This window comes from Sinocyclocheilus grahami, unplaced genomic scaffold (assembly GCF_001515645.1).
Source record: "Sinocyclocheilus grahami isolate Dianchi unplaced genomic scaffold, SAMN03320097.WGS_v1.1 scaffold592.1, whole genome shotgun sequence".
Lineage (NCBI taxonomy): Eukaryota > Metazoa > Chordata > Actinopteri > Cypriniformes > Cyprinidae > Sinocyclocheilus > Sinocyclocheilus grahami.
Window position 1 is genome coordinate 137,976 of NW_015505771.1, and position 26,768 is coordinate 164,743.

The window sequence follows — 26,768 nt, forward strand, 5'->3', positions numbered from 1 at the left end:
AAATTTGACATGTTTTTAAAAGTATAGCTAAGGCTGTAGTAAAGAGTATTTAGAGGGAAAAGTTTGGTTTTCTTTTATTAATACAGAACAGAAAGAAATGTAGTGGTTACAATTGAATGCAAGTAAATTGAATTTAAATAAATTACATTTGAATTTAAATAAATTTAATATTAATGTATTATATGAGATCATGTATGTATTTACTATAATAAATAAAATGCCTTTTTCGGTTTACGACAGTAGAGATTTAAGTAGAGTAAACGGAGTAAAAAAAAGGTTAGACAATAGCACCCTCTGCTGGATGTCTTTTAAATAACAAGGCAAGGAGAAGAACTCGTGCAATTTCGGTAATGTTACGGAAACATACGATAAGTCTTTCGGTCTCGTTCGGGAACGTTACGGAAATACACGATCGGTGATCACTCCGCGACAAAAGGCTAATAACTAAATTACCAAGACGTGTGAACGCCGATTGGTCACCACACTCCTGTCCTGCCTGCGGAGGCGAGGGCATTCACTGAACCAGCAACGACATTCACAAGCATCAAATGAGGTTGTGATGTAGAAAAACTTTCTGAGGATATTTCGAAAGGTTAAACAGAAAGGTATGTGACTTACATCTTAGTAAACTTTATATTCTGTCATTGGCAGCGGTGCACCTGCTATATTGAATGACTTTTGGATATGCGCACACCTGCGTAGCCTAATATTATGACTGCATTGCGCTTCTCTGAGTTTGGAGTGTATTATGACATCTTCATTCATCATCTGCTTTTTTGTCATCTGGAATAATGCACATTCTGCGTAAACCTAACGGACGTATAAGTAGACTATATTATTTGGGTTTTCTAAATGATAGGTTTTCTCCAATTAAATGGCCATATTAACTATGAGTTGTATTATTATTATTATTCATTATTTGTATTAATAAAATGCAAATACGTGATATTCTTATTTTAATGACAACTATGGATTCTGTCTTCAGCAGCTTTTTTAAACTACATCCGACACCACCTACTCACTCCTGCTCAAAAATCCACACAGGTCTGTACTGGTTTAATTCGCTTAAAGGATCAGAGTGGTTTCGAGAGATCTGCACCTTGTGCTCCTTCACGTGGTCTGTGTGTGTGTGAATCTGTCAGGAGCTCTTTAATCTGTCCCTGTTCCCGACCTCTGCCAGGCTGAAAACAACAAGTGTGAATTTATAAAAAAAAAAAAAAACTTTACTGATAGATGGAGTGGCTGCTAATGCGTCTAAGTGGTTGCTAGGGTGTTGCTATGCAGTTTAGTGAGTGTTCAGGTTGTTTCTAGGGTGCTGTTGATGTCTTTTAGGGTACAAAGCAAAAATAAAGGTATTGTTTATTTAAATATTTATATTTAAAACTGTCAAATGATATGGTGATATTGAATTGATCCTATTTTATTTTCCATTCTGTTATATAAAAAAATAAAGCTTATTAGGTCAATACAGGACAAAGGTCTTGATCCAGGTTTGGTGGAGGTAACTCTAGTCTGACCGTTTCTTTTTTCTTTTTTTAGAATAATAAGTTTAAACACACCACCAGTTTTTCTAGCCACTAGCCCTAGCGTCCATTAAAAGTGCTCTCGCTGCTTCCTTGGGTCTCTCTGGACCTGTACCCACTGTCGTAACGAGCCAATCAGAGCAGAGCCGCAGAGTGATCAAAAAATAATGCGTTGTTGCAGGTTGAGTTTGCTGAGTTTTGAAAGTAAGGCTTTTTGCAAAACCCTCCCATCTTTCACAGCTGTTACACTTAAACCTTTTGCTGTTTTCTGCTTTCCATCTCTTTCAGATTTCTAATAGGGTCACATCAGCCTGTCCAATATGATGAAAGATTGCCTTCAGTTTCTCATTGAGCCAGCCAAGAAGCTCAAGTTTCGTCTGAAGGTACAGCGGGTCATTCATTCGTTCATTCATTTGTTGCATCAGAGGATTTTTTTTTTCTTCAGTAACTCAGTGAAACTCATTATATCAGGGTGGTTTTTTTTCAATTGCAGGCACTTTTGTTAAATATTATATAATTGTGTGTATTTGGGATAGGCTACATAAAATGCTAGCTATGAACTTCAACTATTTTTATCAAAACAAACTTAGTTGTGGCGTCATTTACACCACAACCATCAATATTTCCTGCTAATAAAGTAGTGTACTTGTTTATCAATGAGACATAATGAAATGTGAGACATGTGGAGTATGAGGAAAATAAGGAAAATTAAGATAAATATCATTTGTGAACAGAATATATTTTTGCCACTTTTATACTGAATACAGTAATTTACAGTCAAGCCAAAATTGTCAAAACATATGAAAAAAATAGTGACAATATTATTTAATATGAAAATATGATATACAGTAATTGTATTTAGAATAAACTACATCAAATGTGAGGCACAACTACAGGCTTTTTTGTCGGACGAGTTGACTTCTATAAAAATTAGTTTAATTGTGGCATCATTTTCATCACAACAATTTTTCCTGCTTCAAAATGAAATGTGAGATGTGGCATGTGAAAAAAAAAAAGGAAAATTAATAAAAATATCTCTTGTATACTTGAATAGGCTATTTTTATTCTTTTAGATTTTTATTTTGACGATAATCAATTCCAGTCAAGCTGTAACTGTTGAACTTGTGCAAAAAATTTAAAGAAATATTGTTTAATTATTTATTAAATATGAAAATATTATTTAATTGGGTATTTAGGATAAATAAAATGCTAGCTATGAAATTAGTCGGCAGTTATAATCCAGCCCATAATGTAACAATACAAAATTTGAAATGTGGTGGAGATGTTCATGACTTTAAGAAAAAAATAATAATATAGCATTTATAAGTTTAGCTATTATATTCCTTGGTGGAGCTTTAGTTACTCCATAATTCCCAAATGTCTGTGCAGGAGACGCGGAAGAGAGTGAAACATGTAAAGAAAGAGCCATTAACAGAGAGTCAGCTGTTTATAATGGAGCTCGCGCGAGAACTCAACAGGATCTGTCAGGTAAGACAAATATATTGTTGCATTGTACCTGCTGTACCTGGCTTTTCTCTAGCTGTTTAGAATCAGGGTCAATAAATAAATCCACTACCATCAACTACATTTCTACACACATTTGCAAACTCTGTTTATCCCTGTTGGAAGCTCTTATGCTGATGTCTTTCAGAGGTCAGATATTCTGGCTCACATCTGGACCGGAGAGGACGTATGGCCTCCGCACGCCTGTCGAGAGTTCATTGTGGAGACCGCCAACATCCTGGAGATGAAGGTTAGAACCTGAGCTGAAATGAATCACAGGCAGCTGAATTCACTGAATTGTACTTTCACAAATTCAACACACTTATATGTCCTGTTTAAGGTTTATATCTTGTAAGCTGCTTCATCAAGACTAAAATAGAATTTTCTGGAAAATTATTATTCTGGGAAGAAAATTATAATAAAATATAAATGTAATTTGCTATGTGTACGTATAACAATTTATGTGTAATTCATACTGAAAAATGAAATTATTCATATTTTTATGCAAACAATAAAACATTAAAATGGGGGAAATTCATTTGAATTCTACTTCTTAGTTCAGAAATGTAAAAAGCATTCTCAGTTCATTTCTGAATGATGCACAATCCTGTTCCTCAGTAAATATAGTCGCCTTCCTGTATTCATTTAGCTGCATCCTACAGGAGACACACTCTGTTTTTCAGACAGCTGTTGTTTCTCAGGATCTGCATGGCTTTAATTACAGGCTGATGTTGGTTGGTTTAGAGACGTGTGTTATATTTAGAAAAAATCCTGCTTTAGAAACAAACTGCCACCAGTCCCCATAGTAACCAGCTAGTCTGTTTCTATCAGGCTGACTGACAGCTCCAGTAGCTTAAGGGTTTAAAATTCTGTTAGTTTTCAAAGGATCAAGCTTTAATCCTGGTTTGTTTTTAAGTTATAGTATAGTCCACAGTACTTTTGTGTCCTTGAGCTGTAGTTCGCTCCATGGTGTCCGCCTCGTGGATTTAGTGTACTTTAAAAAAAAAGCTTGTTGTCAGCACATTGCATCTGAGAAATCAAAGTAATTGATTTTTCAGACATGGGCTGTTTATTAAAAAGGTCACTGCATCATAAATGTCAGCTCAAGGGGCTCAAGTTATTGAGGCAATTATTTTAGAGTTACTGATATTGATTCAAGAATACAGTATGTTGCGAAATTTAACAGTTTTGAGGGATTTAGATCAGAATGTCTCTATATGTGGTTATGTCATAGAGATGATACAGGCATTCAACTGGCCAGATGTAGTTTATATTCATTCCAAAGCCAGATTTCAATATTCAAAAGCACCATAAAAATAACATAAAAGTCCATAACTTGCATGCTATATTCCAAATCTTCAGTTTTTTTTCTCATTATGCAGGAAAATATTGAGAAGCCCATGCACGTTTATGCTGATCTGCATCCAGAAAAGCGGGACTGGAAGAGTCATTTACTGAGCATTCTGGAGCAGGGTGGAGAATATGACATGGGCCCGTACAAAAGGATCATTATGGACTGGACCAGAGGACAGCGCAACAGACACCCGGTGTGGAAGTTTCAGAAAATACATCTGCAAATTCACCACCAAAACTAACTTCATGAGGCGCATTCTGGGATGTTTTTCAAACAGTATTGAAAATGTTCATACGTAACATGGGGGAAAATATATATATATATTAGGGCTGTCAAAATGAATGCGTTAATAACGCATTAACGCAAATTCATTTTAACGGCACTAATTTTATTAATGTGCGTTTAATGCAGCGCGCACTTTCAGGGTTTCCGTGGGTCCTTAAAGTCTTAAGAGGTCTTAAATTAAGTTGTATCATATTTAAGGCCATAAAAAGTATTAAATGGTTCAAGAAAGTCTTATTTATGATTTCAAGAGGTCTTAAATTTGGGGAGGGACAGACAAGAATTGCGATATGGCTTAATGTGACGATTTCATTGAATAAATATGAGGGCTGCACGTTTCAAAGTCCAGTGCTGGGCTGCTTTGTTTACAGTCGGAGAAACTGCTATATTTCTGCCGTTCCGACAGTGCCATCTGCTGGCAGAGAATGAATCTGCATTTTCAATAAGCCTGTCTGCTGTTTTTGTTCAGACCAATGCAAACATCCACCCATGTTTTTATGCAGCAAACACGCAGTTGTAAATGTGAACTGGTAGATCGATAAGAAGAAAATGCATTATAAAAATCTAAACAATTAAGCCAGTGAAATATAGTTCTATGTTATTTAATTAATATAATAATTAATTGATGATAATTGTTTAAATTAATATAATAGAGACTTTTGACTTTTGATTAAATTTCTTAAAAATGGTTTAAAAACTTTTTGTTTTTGTGAAAACCTGTATCTGAATTCTTTATGCTCTATGTTGAGTATGGTTTCACTAATAATAAATATACATTTGCATAAAGCAATAAAGCACCCATATTTGTCCATGCCCATGTTGATTAGAGTATTAAAAACTTGAAAAGTATTAATTTAAGGTAGATTTAGACAGATAAAAATGTGGGATTAAGTTGCGATCAATAGCAATTTAATATATATATATATATATAAATATAATAATATATAAGTCTACAAAACTAATTTCAGACATTTAAGCATAAGCCTCTAGATCAAAAGATTTGTATAATAATATAATCAAGTGTGTACAAACTTTTGTCTGGTAGTGTTTTTATAGGCCTCTATATAGCAAATAAGTTTATATCCATAAATACATTAATGGCTACATTTTCTCAGGAGTATTTGTTTGTGAGTTTGTAATTTAATATCGGTCCATGCTGTAAATTAAGCATCTTACTCACTGTATAGGTCTTAGTCTCAGGTTGCTCTCTGATTAAGAATTAAGATATTAACCTTGCTATGATCTTCTTGTCAGACTGGGTTGATTACAAACGACCTCACTGACTGACCTGAGAGAGACATGCACAGCCCGCTAAGCTGTATAAATTAGACTTACCACTGATTTCTATTGTTTTTCAGTTAAAATAATGACAGATTTGCCAAACACTCACGGCTTACTGCATACTACATGGTGTACACTAAAAGAAAACATGGTTCTTTTAGGAAATGTTCACTGAAAGGTTCTTTAGGGAACCGAAAATTGTTCTTCAGTGGCATCGCTGTGAAACCTTTATTTTTAAGAGTGTATGCATTATGCAATAATACCTGAATAAATGCAGTTTGCACTTTCATATACAAAATTGTTAAACAGCCTAAATATCATGGTTGAGGCAGATGATTTGAAATGCCTTAACACTCTTCAGGGAGGTCAGCCTTCAAATGGTTAGCTATTAGCTGTCACACATTAACCTGGATACGAGAAAGCATTTAAACATCAATAAAATTACACACCTTTAAGTCTATAGGGACATGCATCCTTTCAATATAGCATTACCTTTCTCATGCCTAATCAATAATTAATTCCTTTCTCAGAGTCGTTTTTATTTTCTTAGGAGTAATTTGTGTGTAACTCAATATAAGTAAATACTGTTAGTGAAGTATCATCTCTCTTTCTCTCATTACAAACAACTCCACTGACCTGCATTTGACACGTGCATAAACACAAATGAATGTTTTTGGAAACTTTGAATGTGGTTGTTTCTAAAGTGTTATAACAAACTATGTTTTCTTCTGGTCTTTCTCTCTCAGCATGGTATCTGGCCGGGTGAGGTGGTGTTGATGATGCTGGATGACGTGGAGCTGCAGTGGAAGCGGGGTCACCTGTCACACCTGCAGTCTGCCTTGGAGATGCTCATAGGGGTCGTGCTTGGGGAACATCTGGACAAGGTGTGATGCCTCTAGAATCAAAAACCACATTCAAAGACTTTCCATAAATTCAAAAATAAATTACATTTTTAATTTATTTAATAACCAGCACCACTGACATTAAGCACACCTGTGTTTTTGTAGGAACTCATTCCAAGACTGTGGCTGGTACAAAAACAAAAGACCAAGAAGATCGGTGAGAAGGCAATGACATTAATGTCCAAGAATTGATTTTGAAGGATAGTTAACTACAGATGCTGTTAGTGATTTCTGCTCCAATAGTGGCACCATTAGGAATTTCAAAAAAGAAATACCAGATACCAATATATTTTATACAATATATTCCAAAAATCACACACAGCAGTTTTATTAGTTTAGACATGAAGTTGTTTATGATCAATGTGTCTTGAATAGGCTTTCTGATAATTTCTCTTTCTCTCGCTGATCTTCTTTAGATTGCACTGGCTACATTCCACACATAGGTGAGAGATTATTGGTTCATCATTCAAATAATTAATAATTTAATGCCATTTAAATGCATTGACATTCAGCAGCTATAGTCATCAAGGCTGTCAATGCAATAGTTTCTTTTATTTCTATTATTTATGTAGTAACACAGAAATGTTGCTTTTCTTTTCAGTGTGGAACTGGATATGTGATGCTGCAGGTATGTGTCACAGTATATATATACAAACACAAACACACACTCACACAAACACACATGTTTACTTAGCTATCTAAATGGGGACATTACATAGACTTCTATTGTTTTTATATACAGATAGTTAAACACTTTTTAACCTAAACCCCTGCCCCTACCCCTACCCCTCACAGAAAACTTTCTGCATTTTTACAATTTAAAAAAAAAACGGTTTACTTTATTTTTATATATGAGGATGTCCCCAAATGGAGGTTTTTGGCAATTTTGTCAGGTTTTGCTCTCACTTTTGGGTACAAACTTGTTTGTAGGTACACACACACACACACACACACACACATATATATATATATATATATATATATATATACATACACTCATTCCAAAGTCTGATCAAAAATACAGTAAAACAGTATTATTATTAAAATATTTTTACATTGTTTTCTATTTGAATATATAGTAAAATGTAATTTATTCCTGTGATGCAAAGCTGAATTTTCAGCATCATTACTCCAGTCTTAAGCGTCACATAATCCTTCAGAAATCATTATAATAATAATATTTTGTAGAAACCTTGATGCATTTTTTATAGGATTCTTTGATTAATGAAAAATGAAAAAGAACAGCATTTATTTAAAATATAATTTTTTTGTAATATTATAAATGTCCTTAATATTACTTTTCACTAATATAATGTATCCTTGAGGTTTTAAGATAATTAATCATTTTATTATATATACATCTATATATATAATCAATCAAACAAATGAGACAAAAATATTTTCTTTGTCATTTGTTTATTCAGGAAAATGATCCAATATTACAAATCTGTGAGTGGTAAAAGTTTGTGAATCTCTAGGATTAAATGTTAATTTGAAAGTGTCAAGTCCAGCTGAAAATTCGAAAATCCGAAATTCGAGTCCATCTGTTCCGAGCTGTTTTCAATCCGTGAGAGGACTATCAGGTGTCATTGCCTGCCCTGTTTTATTTAGAGAAAGGATCTATCAAAGTCTGATCATGTTTGTGCAAGTGAATCATGGCACAAACAAAGGAGATCTCTGAAGACCTCAGAAAAAGAGCTGCTGTTGCTCATCAGGCTAGAAAAGGTTACAAAACCATCTCTAAAGAATTTGGACTCCACAAATCCACAGTCAGACAGATTGTGTACAAATGGAGAAGTGGTCGACCAACAAAGTTCACTCCAAAAGCAAGACGTGTAATAGTCTGCGAGGTTGCAAAGGACCCCAGGGTAACTTTTAAGTAATTAAAGGCCTTTCTCTCACTGGTAATATTAATGTTCACGAGTCCACCATCACATTTCTGTCATGACAACTCTCGGATGGATTGGCATGGTAATATACATGACAATGTTAATGTATTTGGTCTTGGCGGAATAGATATGCTATGCTGCTGCTGCTGCTGCTGTGAGCATGTAAGAAATATTGATGCTGCAAATATGACATGCATGAAAGAACCCCCATATAGCATACATGAATCACCTCGTAGCAGATCTATACAGGTGGAGCTGGGGAAGGTGGAGGATTTCTGAAGCAAGCTGCAACTGCTACGGAAAGCACTAGTCATATATTTGAATGTTGAGCAGTGAGCTCATTGGCTACCGATACAGGAGAGAACCAATCAGCTGTGCCATGTGATAATGATGTCATTAGGTCAGATTGAGTTAGACCTATCGGACTGTGCCATCTAGAGTTTCATGCCAGAACTCTGTGTACATATACAGTATCTCACAGAAGTGAGTACACCCCTCACATTTTTGTAAATATTTTTTACTTTTACATGTCTTTTCATGTGACAACACTGAAGAAATGACACTTTGCTACAATGTAAAGTAGGTGAGGGGTGTACTCTCTTCTGTGAGATACTGTGTATATGTGTATATATATATATATATATATATATACTGTTAAATTTCTTGAAAATCTTCTGTGATACACCTAAAGACTTAAATCTAACTGTAAGTGCTACCCTGTTTTACAGTGGAGGTGACTTTTGACCCAGAGACGGCCAACCCTGCTCTGGTTCTGTCCGAGGACTGCAAGCGCATGCAGTGCGGTCTGGAGCGGCGTGAGGTTCCCTGCAGCTGGCGGCGCTTTGATGGCTGGTGGTGCTGTCTCGGCTCTGAGGGCTTCTCGTCGGGACGCCGGTACTGGGAGGTAGAAGTGGGCGACCGTGATTGGCGTCTTGGGGTGGCCAAAGAATCGGCTCTCTGCAAAGGCTACAGACCGCTCAACACTCAGAGCGGATACCTCACCCTCAGGCTGGAGCGGGGCTCTGAGCTCAAGGCCCTGACCATACCGCCCACACCCCTGCCCCAGTCGCTCATCCCGCGGAGGGTGGGGGTCTATCTGGACTATGAGGAGGGGCAGCTGTCCTTCTATGACACCCAGAAGCGTGCGCACATCTACACATACAGCAAGAGGTTCACAGAGAAGCTTTACCCAGTGTTTGGGACAGTGGAGATGGTGCGCGAGATGGTGATCAGGCCTTCAGACCTGAGGGAGCAATGTCTCTGTAAGGGACAATGCCTGTTTTGCTAATGTACGTAATGATCGCACAATCCTCACACACATGGATATGAAGAAATTACAAACGCCATAAAACATTCATACAGTAATTGATCAATGCTTACAAAAATAGAAGTGCATAGAAGGAATTTTAAATTTTTTTTAAGAGTAGCTAAAGCTGTGATTTCTGCACCACTAGCAACACAAAGGAATTGTAAAAAATACTGTTGTTAAACAGTCTGCGATTGGTCAGACAAACAGATAGTCCCAGATAGAAGACGTATTTTTGTCGATCAACTTTGAAGTTAGCATGACCCTGATTCCCTTGAAAGAAACCCAAATTGTTTCTGTGTGAGATCAGTTGGCATGCAGTGTTTTCACTTTTTTGAAGAAATCAACCTCCAAATGGTGTAGTCTATGCATATTAATCTGGGATAGAATTGATTTTAACATTGAAAAAAAATCATATACTTCAGCTATGCTTTTCTTTGTGCAGCTACCAAAAAAAAAGATGCTTCAAAATTCTAAGGGCTTGTTTGCTCATACTTATGCATGAGCGTTGGGAATGTGTTCATGACTTCATCTTCATGTTAAAATCTTAAGTGCTTTTGTCACAATTTTTTCTGCGATTAATTCAGCCTAATGTACCGTTTCCATTCAGACTTTTTGTATACAATTTATTTTTTGTTTTTATTTTTTAATTTTAAGAAATTGAACTTGGAAAGTCTCCTACTGACTCCCATTTGCTAGAATGTTAAGGATTCAAAATGAAAGCGACAACGATTACATCATAATATTTCTAAATGATTTGCATACTGAATTGTGATTGTTCTTTTTTCGTTACCCATATAATATGTCAATTTCCATTGTTTTTTTAAATAAAATAAGATTATAATTAGCCAAATCCAATGCCTAAAACTGAAATATTGTTTTGCTGACCTCAATGCACTATTTTCCCAGTTTTAGCAAGTGTTGGATATAATCACGTTCAACTCCATGTTTGTTTGTTTATGTTTGTCAGTAACATAAGAAAGCATATAGAGGGCAGTGTCCATACTTTCTCCTCCAATCAATGTAAAGCATTTCAGTAGCTCATTTCAGTGTGCTAAAAAAAAACTGATTGCACCTAAATCTGTTTCTAATAAACAAAGCTGACACACGAAGGGTCGACTGTGGTAGGATGATTTATTGGTAAGGGGAACTAATATGCAGTGAGGCGTTTTGCATACTACGGCTTGAATATGATGGTGAAATGCAATTTTAATATAAAACTCTAAAAAAAGATATTTGTTCCCAAGACAAAAGTACCATACAAATTATTGAAGGCAGTAAAAATGTAATTACATAGGTGTCAGATTGGTAATCTTTTCCATATTGCCAGTAGTGTACAAACCTGGCAGACTTTATATGTAATCTGAAATACAGCCACAGGCCTGAAGTTACAACAGCACATCTTGCAACCAGCCAATAAAAAAAACAAACCTCAGTAACATATTTACAATCCTAAGAATCGAGTCCATATGTGTGCACTCATGTGTTGCAACATTTTATGCAACCCTTAACAAGTAAAAAAAAGTTGATTTAGGAGGAAAAATACTAATGAGTTGAAGTATACACTCTAAATCAAGAGACATGGCATATTTGATGTGAAAATGCATTTAAAAAACCTACATGCTCAAAAAACTTGATACATCTTGAAATTTGAAAGCAACATCAATAATATAAACATCATGATATGAAACCTGCCAAATTCAAACCTCATCAAAATGAATGCAACATAATAACGTTGCCACAATGCCACAAACATCCATAACATTTCTCGCAAACACTACATGAAACATGGCCAAAAGTTTTAACAAATACCTTTTTGGAAGTGATAAGATAACACTAAAAGGTTTTAAGTCTTTACATTCAACTAAATATCAAGGCTTGAAGACTTTGGTCTTTATGAGCAATAATCCGAGGAATCCAAGAACTCAGCCGTTCTCATGCTCACATAAACACCATATATTGTGCACATTGGTATGTGAACTTTTCTAGTTTGACTAGAGCGTATGTTTATACTGCTGCTCTGCCGTGTGACTTCAGCTGAAAGCAAAAGGAAGTTAGATTAGGCCTCAAAGTACTGTCTCTCCACCTTCTTAGTGACGGTGCTACTGGACATCACTCCTCTCTGCACCATCTCCACCTGCCGCGTGATGGTGCCGCCCGACTCTGTGATCTGTCTGCTCGACGACATCATCATACCTTCTAGAAAAAACACACATCAGACACAGTTAGAAAGTTAGAAACATTTATATAACAATATAGTCTTTTATTTAGAATTTAAATAATTTAAAACAATAAAAAATTGGAATGATATAAAATTAATATCAACTGCTTTTAAGTTTTTAATAACTTTTTGTATAACTTTATCATACACAACATATGGTATTTCCAGAAAAGTTAGACGATTGATATACCATCAACAGAAATATGTATTTAATTTAATAAATTCTATTTAATATTTTATAATGATATTAGTAAAAATTTCCACTGTGGTCTATTTTACTATAAAACACTAAAACATAAATAAAAATCAACAGGTTTGTTTTCTGAAGACAATGTGGTGAACATTTTGTGGAAAATCGCATTGCAAAATTAAAACCTTTTGATCGCTGTACTTAATCGATTTTTTTTATTTGATAAGAATGTATGTATTTTACATATCACAAAATAAGCCTAATAACCCAAAATGAATTGTTTTGTAAATTTATATTAAATATTATAAAATAACTAATTTTTAATTACATTTAATAAAAATTGTCGTGAAACTGTTAATTTCAATATTTTGTTGTTTCTTTTGATGACTGTTCATTTGTGAATTTTTTTTTTACATATTACAAAATAAGCATTTTTAGTCAAAATTAATTATTTAATAATTTTTTGTGGGTTAAAACATCATGTGGGGCCAGTTTAACTGAAATTCTAACTCATTCATAGAAATGGAACAAATTCTTCAACTGTGAATTTTGCCCAGCCCTGGAAGATATAGTGTGTGTTGGTACCTGGAGACACGAAAGGTTCTGAGAACATGGTGTGTGAAGTAATCTCTGTTGGTAGGTTGAACACCTCTCTCTTTGTGACTGAATGACTGTTATACTGTGACATGGAGCCTGAGGAGGACGAGAAAAGAAAAGGTTAGGGTTAGGTTAGTTCCAACAAAAAATTTATCATCAGTGATTTTCCTCAAAGACAATATAAAAAAAAAACAATATACAACAGGAAATAATACTGGGCAAGACTTGATTTCATCGGTTGTGATCTGACTGCATGATAAAAAGTAGGCTATGATATTATTGAAACACTAAACATTTAACTGTGAAAATATATATCTTAAGGCCTAAAGCATTAACACTGTCATATCACTCTCTCTCTGTGCCACTGTTGTAAATCCTCGCATACCTCCATCTTGGGATTCGATGGTGATGATGCCCTCTCGCTCCGGTCCAAAGCCCTGTGTGGTCTGGGCTTGAACTTTGAATTTGTACGGCATGTTTTCTTTCAGGTCAGACACAGTCAAAGAAGTTGCAGCATTGCCATTCACCTGGAAGGAGCGAAGATCTCCTGCAAGGACACCAAACACAGTTTTAACAGGGAACTTAAAGGCCGGGATACACCAAGCCGATGGACGACCGTCGGCAAGCGTCTGTCTGGATAGTTTTTTTTTGGTGTGTTCCACATGTCGGCTCTTGATGTTTGCATGATTCAACATGTTGAATCGGCGTCGGGGCCATCAGCGAGAGTGAGAACTCTGATTGGATGCTCAGTTTACAGAATGAGTCAGTGACTGAGAATTAAAGCGAAAGTGATGAAAACGAGGCAGCGCTAATAGAAGGCTGTACTAATGTTACGTGATCTTTACCCAGTGTTTGGGACGGTGGAGATGGTGCGCGAGATGATGATCAGGCCTTCAGACCTGAGAGAGCGATGTCTCTGTAAGGGATTCCAATATGCAAATATTTTCAAAACATGAGTACTTAAAATGAAGAAAGTTATCAACATAACTTGTATTCAAAATGGTAAGCAAGTGTTGCTTTGTTTACGTTTCGTATATCTGTGTATATATCGTATATCCTTGTTCCAGTTTCTCCTTTTGAATGACGAATATATACTATTGGTAGCTGCTGCTATAGACAGTTAATTCCTCTCCCGCAGGTGCAGAACACACGTGTTAGTTTGCAGTCAGCTGTACTCCGAGCGGTGTGTTCAAGTGCAGCTTTTTGGTCCAGACATCGCCGACGCGAGGTGACAACACTGTTGGATTTCATCGCCGCTAGTTCTTTGAAGTCGGCTTGGTGTGTCCTGGACTTAAAGAACAGGATTTGTTTTTGATTATTACATTTGTGACTACTCTGGACATTCATATGGATTCAAAGTTCAGATATGTCAATTGTCAAATAAAAAATATGCCAAACAGAAAATAAAGAGGTTGGTATCTGACCTCCACCGTGCAGCTGTTCACAGGTAACCACATAGCCCAGGATGTCCCCATTGGGTTTGCGGGGTTTCTCCCAGCTCAGCTGCAGTGTGTCTGGACTCAAAGCTGTGAAGATCAAAGGTCCTGGAGCGCTGGGAGTGCTGAGTGTGAATGGAGATCCTGAAAGACAGCACACACACACACACACACACACACACACACACACACACATACATGTTTTAGTAAATAGTAAAATACACACAATAATGTTTTAATATTAATACTTCAGGATAATGCCACTGCTATTGCTGGTAATAGCTACTGTGCCCCCTTTTGGTACCATAAAAAACAAGAATTAGTATGAAGGTGCTCCACCTGGCATTGGGCTCAGTGGACTCTTGGGGTCGACAGCAGACTCAATGGTGATGACTCCCTCTCTCTCAGGACTCCAGCCCTCTCGACTCTGGGCCTTCACTTTGAAGATGTAGGAATGGTTGGGCAGAAGATCCTGAACCACCACAGAGTTCTGAGCAGGAAAAGAACAGGATTTGTTTTTGATTATTACATTTGTGACTACTCTGGACATTCATATGGATTCAAAGTTCAGATATGTCAATTGTCAAATAAAAAATATGCCAAACAGAAAATAAAGAGGTTGGTATCTGACCTCCACCGTGCAGCTGTTCACAGGTAACCACATAGCCCAGGATGTCCCCATTGGGTTTGCGGGGTTTCTCCCAGCTCAGCTGCAGTGTGTCTGGACTCAAAGCTGTGAAGATCAAAGGTCCTGGAGCGCTGGGAGTGCTGAGTGTGAATGGAGATCCTGAAAGACAGCACACACACACACACACACACACACACACACATACACATACATGTTTTAGTAAATAGTAAAATACACACAATAATGTTTTAATATTAATACTTCAGGATAATGCCACTGCTATTGCTGGTAATAGCTACTGTGCCCCCTTTTGGTACCATAAAAAACAAGAATTAGTATGAAGGTGCTCCACCTGGCATTGGGCTCAGTGGACTCTTGGGGTCGACAGCAGACTCAATGGTGATGACTCCCTCTCTCTCAGGACTCCAGCCCTCTCGACTCTGGGCCTTCACTTTGAAGATGTAGGAATGGTTGGGCAGAAGATCCTGAACCACCACAGAGTTCTGAGCAGGATTGTTCACCTCGATACGCTTTACCTCACCTATGAGAAGAACACAATACAAGACAATGAAAAAATAAACAAACGTCAAATAGATATATAGAGTATATGGAAGTAAATTGATAAATTATATTCAGACAGACAAATAAATGAACCGGTTCTAAAAAAAAAAAAAAAGATGAATTAATTCATTTGGTCCCCTGCACTGCATTTTGTCTTTTATAAATGTATATTTTAAATAAATGGTGTTCTATTAGTTGCATTTATTGTAAATGAATATTTATTGCATCTGTTTAATATAATTATAATTAATAAATAAGTTCAATGCTGTCTGATATGTTTTGTGCCTAAATAAATATTGCTCTTACTGTAAAAAATAAATGACATTTTATATATATATATATATATAATCTTTCCCAAAAAGACTCATGGCTGTATTAGATCAAAAGGGTGCTTCTACTAAATACTGAGCAAAGGGTCTGAATACTTAGGACCATGTGATATTTCAGTTTTTCTTTTTTAATAAATCTGCAAAAATGTCAACAATGCTGTGTTTTTCTGTCAATATGGGGTGCTGTGTGTACATTAATGAGGAAAAAAAAATTAACTTAAATGATTTTAGCAAATGGCTGCAATATAACAAAGAGTGAACAATTTAAGGGGGTCTGAATACTTTCCGTACCCACTGTATATATATATATTCATTATTTATTTTACACCTACTAAAAGATTTGCATTTAGTTTAACTACTTTACATTATGAAACGCTTGTCTCTTAAACCCCTTTCACACTGCACGTGTGAAAGGATTATGATTGAAGAGTAGGATTGAAGCAAGAGTCAGCTAAGGATTCTTGCCTGAAAAAAGTGAACACAAAAACGTCCCGGGATTGATTCCGGGATCGTTCCGGTTTGGGGACCTAGTAACATTGCCGGGATCAGTCCCGGAACGAGCCCTGTGTGAACAAAAGCCAGAACCAATGCCGTAAAGGGTGCCGTAGTGATGACGCATGTTATCGTGCAACTCTTTTACCAGGTGCTTTTAAGGCAGATCAACGTTCACGACGAAGAAATTTGTGCAAACTGGTATAAAGCAGAGATCAGGGAGCTCCTCACTATCCGTGCTGAAGCTGAGATCGTTCGCCAGATTAGTGAAGCGGTACGCGTCACATTACACTTCACATTGTAATGTCAAGTGTCTTTACGCAATCTTTAAGGGATCCCGGAAAATCACTGGCAGTGTGAATGAACCAAAATCAAACGATCCCGGGACAAATCACGGAACACATTATCCGTGTATTTTCCGAATCTCTGTGTGAAAGGGGCTTTAGGAAGTTACGGTTTCAAAGTACCCTCTCCTGATGCACTGCTGGTTGTTTCCGGGTTCACTCACCCTGAAGAACACTATCCAGGTTCTGCAGTGCATCGTTGATATCTTCAGACTGAGTACGAGCTCTGGAGCTCAAGCTGTAGCTGGTAGTTGTACTCTGGCTGAAGTTAGAGACCCCTGAGAGCCAGCCAAGCCATGGCAAGGTGGGATACGGCAGGGTGTGGCAGGAAAGGGTTGGCAGGCAGCCGTCGCATGACGAGAAAACAGCGAGAGAAAAAATGTGTAGAGAGAACACAAATGGCATAAGGGGGAGAAAAAGAAGAGTAGGATTGAAGCGAGAGTCAGCTAAGGATTCTTGCCAAAAGCTGCACCTTGCGAGGCATTATAATCAAATTTGATTGGCTTTGTGCACAGAAATCTTTCAAGCTCAATTTACCCAAGTTGTCCAAAATTCCACCAGACAGGTTTCCCATGACGATAGAATCCCTCACTCCATCACCATCTGTGTAATGCCTGTTCTCAGAACGCTTCCTCAGAATCACTTCCTCTTTGAGAAGTCCGCCATCCCTAAGATCATATCCGTGTGTCGTTGAGCCTCCTGATTGTGACAAAAAATAACGATTGGTTACTGAGCTATGGAAACAATTTATTCAACAATTTTGTTTTTAAAGCATAAGTACCAAATCAAAGAATGATTCATAAACCCTCAAATTAAAATTATGTCATAATTTACTCACCCTCATGTCATTCCAAATGAATATGACGGCCTTACTTTAATGGAACACAAAAACAAATGTTCTGAATAATGTTCATGCTGCTCTTTTCCAAAATAAAGACCAGACCAGAAAGAAAATACAAATTGAAAGGCAAATAAGTGCTATTAAACTATCATAAAAGTGGTCCAAATGGCAATACTATCCAAGTCTTCTGAAGCCATACAATTGCTTTGTGTGAACAACACTTTAGCTTTTTTAATTAAGATTATCGGTGAATCTGTAAGATTAAAAAATATATATATTTTTTAAAGACGTCTCTGATGACCAGGTATCTTTTATTTGGTAATACAGAAATTAAACACTAATATTGTGAAATTTTATTACATTTAAAACAATTGTTTTCTTTTTTAATATATTTTAAAATCTAATTTATTCCTGTGATTCATTACTCCAGTCTTCAGTGTCATGATCCTTCAGAAATCATTCTAATACGCTGGTGCTTTTTGTGTTACTAGCAAAATGAAAACAAAAGTAATTATTTATTTTGAAAAAAAGAAAAGAAAGACGACTTGGAATATAGCACACAATATATTGTGCACATAGACTACTTTCATGTTTTATGGCGTATTTGGAGCTTGATAGCCATTGATCATTCTAGGTACATTATATAGTAAGGCATTATGTGTTGTGTTCCGCAAAAGAAACAGGTTTAATAATACAGGTTTGGAATGAAATGAGGATGACTAAATCATGACAAAATTTTTAAGTCAACTATTGTTTCCTCCGATACCTTTGCCGGAAATGTACGTTGTGGTGCTGCTGTTATTTGTTACACCGGGACGGGGTGTGGAATGGCTGTACGTGGATGAGGAGGAACTGACGTTGCGGGAAAGGGAACCGCTTCCTCCTGGGAACAGGAAATTCTGGTCCCACTTTCCATTTACAAACTGATCTGTAAACATATAAGAGAAAAGACGATTGCATGAATTAGCACAGCAACGTTAGCGCAACTGAATTCACAGTTGAAGTCAGCGCTCCAGAATAGGCCTTTGAACAGTGGCCCAGAAGGAATCACCTCAACAGACCCAAACTGAAGAAAGCCTCTTAATTCAGACGAAGAAACGCTATTTTTGTGGTAGCAATGGATTTAGCAGTCTACTTAAAGATGCCAATTAGCACTCTGATACTCTTGATGCCAATTAGCACTCAAGTGACTTTGCTAGCACAGCTTTGGGTTGACGTTGGGTGTGGATGGCATGCTGTCTGCCAGGGACAGGTCTTCACCTTGTGGCAGGGTCTGTGCATGACTATCGCTGGCATCTGTGGCCGGGCTCAGGTGGCAGGGGATGATGTCAGCAGGCAGTTTCCAGGACACCTTACGGAGATCCAGGTCCGAACCAACTAGCTGGACATGCTTCCAGCGTGAGCCTTCCGTAATCATGTGGGGAAGCAAGCAAGGCACAGAGGATGTGTGTGCTGTCCATGCTCAACTTAATTCCCAGAAAAATGAGAATTCTGTTATTAACTACTAACCCTGATGTCGCTGCAAACCCGTATGACTTTCTTGAATACAAAAGCAGATGTTAGGCAAAATGTTGAGGCTGCGTTTTTTTATATAATAAAAGTGAATGTGGCTACAAAGCTTAAAAACATCATAAAACTACCATAAAAGTAGTTCATATGATTTTTTTTATTTCTTTGTGAAATGTAATTGCAAGTGTATTTGGTCAATGTATATTTCAAGTCTTCTGAAGCCATGTTCAGCAAATATCAACTTGTATTTTGGTCTGTTTCTCACACAAAACTATCATATGGCTTCAACAGACTTTGAAAATAGTCTGCAAGCAATATGGACCATAATTATGGTAGTTTTATGATATTTTTGAAGCATCCGTCCATTCACTGTGATTTTATGGAAAAGATCTGCATCTCCTTCTGTGCTCCATGGAAGTAAGAAAGTCATACAGTATGCAACAACCTGAGGGAGTAAATGATGACAGAATTTTCATATTTGGGTGAACTGTTCCTTTAATAACTTGAGTTAGGCAAAGAAGGAAAGAAGAAAGGGTGGGAAGCTGATATCTTCTGAGCCCATCCACGATGCTACCAACATTTAGCAAGGCCAAGTCAACAGTTTGATCATTCTTGCCAAATATGAGCCGAAGAAGCCCAAACTTTACAGCTGCAACATTCCCTGAACGCTGCACAAACAATGTGTTCAACTTCCATAAAGAGCCCAGTCACCCAGTTTTACAAAGCCCTAAGGAAAGAAAAAGACATTGTTCCATGGCAAAGGCAAGTGATTGTGGGGTCTTCAATGGATGCACAGGGGACTAGAAAGAGCCTTTCGATTTCAACAGGAGCTGCATACGAATGATGTAAAGACATCATCCTGTTACACTGCAGATGAAGGCAGACCATGACCATGTCTGACTGCTACTGACCAGTAGTTTCTAGAGGTCAACATAGCACAAAAAAGCTTTCGAATGCTTGAAACAATTCTACCAACATGTTCAGGCATGCAATACAGTCAAGAATTGACATGTTTTGAAAAACTTGTTTTAGTTCCCTACTATCCCTGATGAAAAGACCACCACTGTCAGGATGCCTGATCATTCTTGCCAAATATGAGCCGAAGAAGCCCAAACTTTACAGCTGCAACATTCCCTGAACGCTGCACAAACAATGTGTTCAACTTCCATAAAGAGCCCAGTCACCCAGTTTTACAAAGCCCTAAGGAAAGAAAAAGACATTGTTCCATGGCAAAGGCAAGTGATTGTGGGGTCTTCAATGGATGCACAGGGGACTAGAAAGAGCCTTTCGATTTCAACAGGAGCTGCATACGAATGATGTAAAGACATCATCCTGTTACACTGCAGATGAAGGCAGACCATGACCATGTCTGACTGCTACTGACCAGTAGTTTCTAGAGGTCAACATAGCACAAAAAAGCTTTCGAATGCTTGAAACTATTCTACCAACATGTTCAGGCATGCAATACAGTCAAGAATTTACATGTTTTGAAAAACTTGTTTTAGTTCCCTACTATCCCTGATGAAAAGACCACCACTGTCAGGATGCTGTGTGCTGGTGTCCCTTTTTCCAAGAACTGCATGGCAAACCAGTTTACCCATTCTGGTTGAAATTTATCCTGGTCTTTTCAGCAAGGATATGCAGCAGACACACTACTGGTCAAATTAGGGGCCGGCAAGATTTTTATGTTTTTGAATAAAGTCTCTTATGCTTAACAAGGCTACATTTATTTGAAAAAAAATACAGTAAAACAGTACAATTATGAAATATCATTTAAAATAACTGTTTTTCATTTTGATACAGTGTGCTGGTGTCCCTTTTTCCAAGAACTGCATGGCAAACCAGTTTACCCATTCTGGTTGAAATTTATCCTGGTCTTTTCAGCAAGGATATGCAGCAGACACACTACTGGTCAAATTAGGGGCCGGCAAGATTTTTATGTTTTTGAATAAAGTCTCTTATGCTTAACAAGGCTACATTTATTTGATAAAAAATACAGTAAAACAGTACAATTATGAAATATCATTTAAAATAACTGTTTTTCATTTTGATATACTTAATGTAATTTATTCCTGTAATCCAAAACTGAATGTTCAGCATCATTACTACAGTCTTCAGTGTAACATGATCCTTCAGAATTCATTCTAAGATACTGATTCGGTCTTATTAATATCAGTGTTGAAAACAGTTGTGCTGCTTAATATTTTTGTGAAAACTGTGACACTTTTTTTCAGGATTGTTGGATCAAAAGTATGTTCAGAAGAACAGCATTCATTTGAAATTTTTGTAATATTATAGAAGTCTGTCACTTTTGACCAATTTAATGGATCCTTGCTTAATTAAAATATTAATTTCTTTCTTACTGACCCCAAACTTTTGAACGGTGGTTGTGTACATTGATTCCAATGTGTTGCAACTGCACCACATCACAAGAAACCCACCTTCAGTCAGATCTGTGACACTAGGCCTCTGGCTACCCGTTGGGGATCGTAGTACTTCATTACTGTACATCAGATAGCTGTCATATTCATCTCCAGCTTCTGCATCCACAATGGGAATGTCGGGAATGATGGGAACTATAGGAGTGATATAAACCAGAACAAACAACACAATCAATTCACAGTCTGTACGATTGTTTATTGAACAATTGTTCAGTCCAAACTTGAGTTCGATTCCACCCCATTTTTGTGAGACGCTTACTTGACATGGGTCTGGTAGGTTGTGTAGCCAGGTTGATTGTGGCATCTCTGTACGGGCCCCAGCCCACCTTATTGCGAGCGCGCACTTTGTAACAGTAGGTCTGAGAAGGCTGTAGGTTCTCGATGAGCAGCATGCGCTTTTTGGGGTTGTCAATCATTACCTTCTTAGAAGGTCCTATAGGCTCTGAACAGAGAAAGAAATATGTGCAGTCAACTGAGCACTAATTGTTACAATATTGACAAACAGATGCTATAAAAAGTATTTTAAGACTCCTACTCTTGTTCTCGTTGATGGGTGTGTAGATAACTTCATATGAAGTAATGACACCATTCGTCTCTGCTGGCTCCGCCCAGCTGACCTGAGTGACAGTGGGGCTGATGACATTGAAAGCCAGGCGACCAGGTTCACCAGGTACTAGAGGGGTAAAATAATGCAGATGGCCATGTTTGTGAGACAGAAACTTCAAAAAGCATCAATTGGTATGCCAGAAAAAGCCAAGTATGAAAAGTATGACATGCATGCTTCTTAAAAAGACCATTAAATTTAAAAAGTCCAGAGATTGACTTACCATCCTCTAGAGTCTGGCATTGAATGATATCACTGTAATTGCCCTCTCCGAGTGCATTGTAGCCACATATGCGCATCTCATAGTCGCAGTATGGGTAGAGATTAGTCAGCTCGGCTTGAGGAGTCTTCACATCCAGCACCTGAGCATCAGCCTCAGGGTCTCCATAAATCCAGTACTTCACCTGGAAACAGCAAATCACAGCACAAAGGACAAGTTTAACAGCTTTTTCTACAGCCTTTTTTGCCAAGCAAGTGTTTACTGAAATATTAATTTCATTAAAATACTGCAACTGGGACTAAAAAATAGCATGAGATCTATGCTAACATGACAACCCACAGTGAATAATCTCCTACTAGCCTGTATGTTTCACAAACACTACTGTTCAAAAGTTTGGGGTCAGGATTTTTATTTTTATTTTTTAAGAATTTTTTAAAGAATGATTATAATTCAGCAAGGACACATTAAACTGATCATAAGTGACAGTAAAGACATGTATGCTACAAAAGATTTATATTTCAAATAAATGCTGTTCTTTTGACCTTTCTATTCATCAAAGGATCCTGGAAAAACTGTATCACAGTTTCCACAAAAATATTAAGCAGCACAACTGTTTTTGAGATTGATAATAAATAAGAGAGATTCTTTGCAGCAGATCAGCATATTAGAATGATTTCTGAAGGATCATGTAAAACTGAAGGCTGCTGAAAATCCAGCTTTGCCACCACAGGAATACATTACATTTTAAAATGTATTAAACCAGAAAACAGTTGTAATAATATTTCACAATATTACAGTTTTTACTGTATTTTTGATCAAATAAATGAGCCTTGGTGGGCCTAAGAGACTTCAAAAATGTTTAAAAATCATTAATTTAATCTTTTAATTCATATATACGGTATTTATACTGCATATGAATCAATGTTTTATATATTGTATTCAACGTGTCTAAAATAGCACAATTAAAAACAGCACAATTAAACTCATTTCATACGCTAATAATCCATGAATAAAGTCACTCTATGACTTATAAAGCTGACATTTTCTCCTGTCACATTCCTGGCTTTTGCAACTACAAATTTAAGTAAACACCATCTCATATTGGTTAACGCTGTGTAAATATTGAAGCTTTTACACATTTTAAAATCAGTTAACAGGATCAGTGGTCAGAGGCAGATGTTTTGAATAATCGCTTTGGCTTGACTGGACGTCTTCGTTTATGAGTAGTTTTTTAAAAGTTTATTTACTAAACTTTATAGAGGTAGTAAATATTGAAGCTTTTACACATTTTAAAATCAGTTAACAGGATTAGTGGTCAGAGGCAGATGTTTTGAATAATCGCTTTGGCTTGACTGGACGTCTTCGTTTATGAGTAGTTTTTTAAAAGTTTATTTACTAAACTTTATAGAGGTAAAAAAATAAAATAAAAAACAGACTATACACACTAAATAATACAAAAACGGATGCAATTTTGTAACGTGTTATATCAGATATCATGTTACGCAACCTACCTTGTAACCACTGGCATTTGCACTGGGGTTCCAGTTCAGGCGGATGTTTTTAGGGCCAGAAGCAACAGCTTTGATGTTGGTTGGGGCATAGAGCCGTCCTCCAGGAGATGTGGCTGACTGATTCACATATTCCATTTTCTGGAAATCCATTTTCCCACCCCCTGATATGAAATAATGCAAATATTAAGTAACACTCAACATCTGCAGATTACAGGAGGGTTCGGAGTTTTCTCATGAAACATGAACTAAAGTAAAAAAGTAAAAAAAAAAACAATGAATAATTTTGCCTTTACAGTTGCTTACAAACATGGACTCCAAAACTGACTCTAAACGCTGTTTTCTCACCTCTACCATCGATGACGTTCACCAGCGTGGTTTTCTTCTCTCCAATGATTGCATTGTTGCTTGGGTCGAATAGTTCCAGTTGAAAGGTCTCAGGTATAATGGGAGATGGATACAAACGAGGATCAATGACGATGTTCTTTTCCGTCTCGCCAGGAACAAATTTGAGAGGACTGGAGAGGTCGAAGCGTGAGGCTTTGTTTGTGCGCCAGTACACAGTGGTCGGACCCTCCTGGTTTCGAGTGCGTACCACAGGGATGGAGTAGAGCGGGTCAGTTGTATTGTAAGTTTGAGTACTCTTCTTAAACATCAAAACACTGGGTTCTGTGAGGACATATAAGACAATTCAAATTTAGGTTAAAGAATTACAACAAATTATACTTTTAAATCTGTTAGCCTGATATATACCTGGTTTATCTGCGATGGTGATAGTGGTGCGTGGGTAGCGGCCCAGTTTAGCACCTTGCCGTGGGTTGCTCAGATCCATCACAAACTGTTTGACTTGTTTGTCCTCTTGCAGTCCATCTCCCTCCCCAAGCTCCAAGAGTTTCACTGGGACTGTCTTCTGTGTTTCCCCTGGTCCATAACTCAAGTCTCCATCAACTGAGATATAGTCCTATGAAGAGAAAGGAAAAATCAACGCACAATCAAACAAATGAGAATGACTTCATGACTTTTTTCAAACAAAGACATATCCATATCACTTATTTGGAAATTGTTGTAGTCTCATTTTATTAGAGAAAATCAACTCAATTTAATCAAATTTAAATACAGAACTTGTGGTGAAACCCAAGTTGTCGAGTTAGTGTATTTTACCTTCTTGTCTTTGGCAGTGAGGTCACGGGTGCAGTATGTGACCTGTGTCCGTCCATCCTCTATGATCTCACGACTGATCGGGATGTTTGCTACACCCTCTTGACGACTGTAGGTGTATGACGGCTGCAGGAAGGTAAAGATGCTCTTAGCTGTGTGAGAATAAATAAACACAATCAAAGATTTTGCAACTTAATATCCACTTTAAAAATATTTTGATATCAAAAATGCTTGTTTTAAGATAAATCCTCACAAAATTTGGCTGAAAAAAAGGGGTAATAAAACACATTCTCTGTAAACATGTTTTGTCAGATTTTTCTTTTATTATTTCATGAGTTTGCACTTACATATAATCAGATTGAGCAAATAGTATGCATATTTGGCATGCTGGCCGAGGGGAGGGCTCCGAGTTCGGAATTTAGCCTGAACCCAGAGACCTCCCCCCATTTCCCAAGCTGGGATAGGAATAGTTAGGAGTAAGGAGTTGGGATGGAGGAGGGATTCCAGAAAACTGTTGTAGGACAAAGGTAAGTAGGCTGAATATATACTTACTATTGTGCTAATTGGTTGATTATCTAAACATGCCCCTCCCGAACTTTGATAATAAAATATCATTAAAACTTCTTACCATGTTCCTTAATCACAGTGATGTTGACATGATCTTTGCTGATCTTCGCAATTCCAACTGGAACGTCAACGGCTTGAACAAGCAGCTCCTTCTTTTCATCATCCTCATCTTTCATAAAGAGGGGAACCCGGACATCCACTGACTCCACGCCCTCCTGAAACTCCACAGCACCTGCCGCTTCTACAAGACAGACAAGGACATGGACACATAAACATTAAATTCACATAACAAACCCAAAGCGTTACAACTGACTGCAAACTAATGCAGCAGGTATTTTGGAGTAAGCGTGTTGTTAAAGGTCTGTGGGTTGTGCAGGGTGTCTGTACCTCTGTCAGTAGCTACGGTGTAGTAGCCTGGAACCACTTTCAGGTCCCGGAAGTTTCCAGCCTGAACCTGTTTATCTGTCAGTTTCACTATATCTGGGTAACTGGCACGAGGGGCAGATAAAACCGTGTCTACAATCGTGTTGTTCTGTCTGTGGATGCAAATGAGAATTATTATTGTTTCTCTTCAAGTTTTCAGATTTGTAGTCCCTATACAAATCAGTAAATCTAACAAAGAAATATCCAGTTCATATTTTAATTACGATTTAAATATTTTAAATATTTAATATTCTAATAATAAAATGTTTTGTGAGATTTATCCTAATCAATAATCTCAGACTTAATGCGACATGCAGTATTTTGTCAATGCTAGCTCAGCTATAGCTACAGTACCTCTTTCCAGAATTTCTTTGTGTCCTGAGGGAAAATAAAAAGAATAACAGTACATTCAGACACATGTCAAAATCTGAGCCTCATCCAACTTTAGAAAAAACTGCCCACAAGGCACAGCCACGCCAACTTTAATGAGTCATTGAGAGCTACTTCACACCTGAACAGAGTCTTTTGCACTCTCTGTGCGCCAGGGATCTGCAGGAACACGTCATTGAGCTGTTTATGAAAAACAAAGAGATATTAGCAGTCAGGCATGATGGTTCATGTGCAAGAAGTTGTTTCTTTTTTTTGGTGGTGGGAGGGGG

The 26,768-nt window shown here is 37.2% G+C and overlaps 2 protein-coding genes across 2 annotated transcripts in view; one reads left to right on the forward strand and one right to left on the reverse strand.

Annotated features, from left to right (window-relative positions):
• The first annotated feature begins 424 nt into the window (after positions 1-424).
• LOC107557196 (butyrophilin subfamily 2 member A1-like) lies at positions 425-11,262 on the forward strand. The gene is made up of 10 exons (XM_016240519.1): positions 425-605; positions 1,812-1,906; positions 2,913-3,011; positions 3,175-3,276; positions 4,409-4,573; positions 6,690-6,827; positions 6,951-7,002; positions 7,262-7,288; positions 7,447-7,473; positions 9,463-11,262. Exons 2-10 carry the CDS (start codon positions 1,844-1,846, stop codon positions 10,020-10,022), a joined length of 1,233 nt encoding a protein of 410 aa, XP_016096005.1. The 5' UTR covers positions 425-605; positions 1,812-1,843; the 3' UTR covers positions 10,023-11,262.
• Positions 11,158-26,768, reverse strand: part of LOC107557197 (integrin beta-4-like) — a 28,961-nt gene continuing 13,350 nt past the window's right edge. The window contains exons 22-42 of the mRNA XM_016240520.1: positions 26,621-26,679; positions 26,464-26,487; positions 26,074-26,222; positions 25,748-25,927; positions 25,123-25,271; positions 24,715-24,922; positions 24,310-24,630; positions 23,965-24,125; positions 22,457-22,637; positions 22,165-22,302; positions 21,889-22,071; positions 21,630-21,764; positions 18,446-18,607; positions 17,376-17,537; positions 17,003-17,116; positions 15,116-15,271; positions 14,824-15,024; positions 14,473-14,628; positions 13,434-13,595; positions 13,037-13,144; positions 11,158-12,239 (exon numbers count right to left, since the gene is read on the reverse strand). Of these exons, the coding sequence (XP_016096006.1) occupies positions 12,100-12,239; positions 13,037-13,144; positions 13,434-13,595; positions 14,473-14,628; positions 14,824-15,024; positions 15,116-15,271; positions 17,003-17,116; positions 17,376-17,537; positions 18,446-18,607; positions 21,630-21,764; positions 21,889-22,071; positions 22,165-22,302; positions 22,457-22,637; positions 23,965-24,125; positions 24,310-24,630; positions 24,715-24,922; positions 25,123-25,271; positions 25,748-25,927; positions 26,074-26,222; positions 26,464-26,487; positions 26,621-26,679 (3,249 nt within the window). The 3' untranslated portion in view covers positions 11,158-12,099. The remainder of the gene's footprint in view (positions 12,240-13,036; positions 13,145-13,433; positions 13,596-14,472; positions 14,629-14,823; positions 15,025-15,115; positions 15,272-17,002; positions 17,117-17,375; positions 17,538-18,445; positions 18,608-21,629; positions 21,765-21,888; positions 22,072-22,164; positions 22,303-22,456; positions 22,638-23,964; positions 24,126-24,309; positions 24,631-24,714; positions 24,923-25,122; positions 25,272-25,747; positions 25,928-26,073; positions 26,223-26,463; positions 26,488-26,620; positions 26,680-26,768) is intronic.

Bases quoted from the DNA above. Each gene is read 5' to 3' on its own strand.
- LOC107557196 (XM_016240519.1), top strand. From the start codon at position 1,844: ATGATGAAAGATTGCCTTCAGTTTCTCATTGAGCCAGCCAAGAAGCTC. The intron at 1,907-2,912 runs GTACAGCGGGTC...ATGTCTGTGCAG, and splicing joins AGCTCAAGTTTCGTCTGAAG to GAGACGCGGAAGAGAGTGAA. The intron at 7,003-7,261 runs GTGAGAAGGCAA...GATCTTCTTTAG, and splicing joins ACAAAAGACCAAGAAGATCG to ATTGCACTGGCTACATTCCA.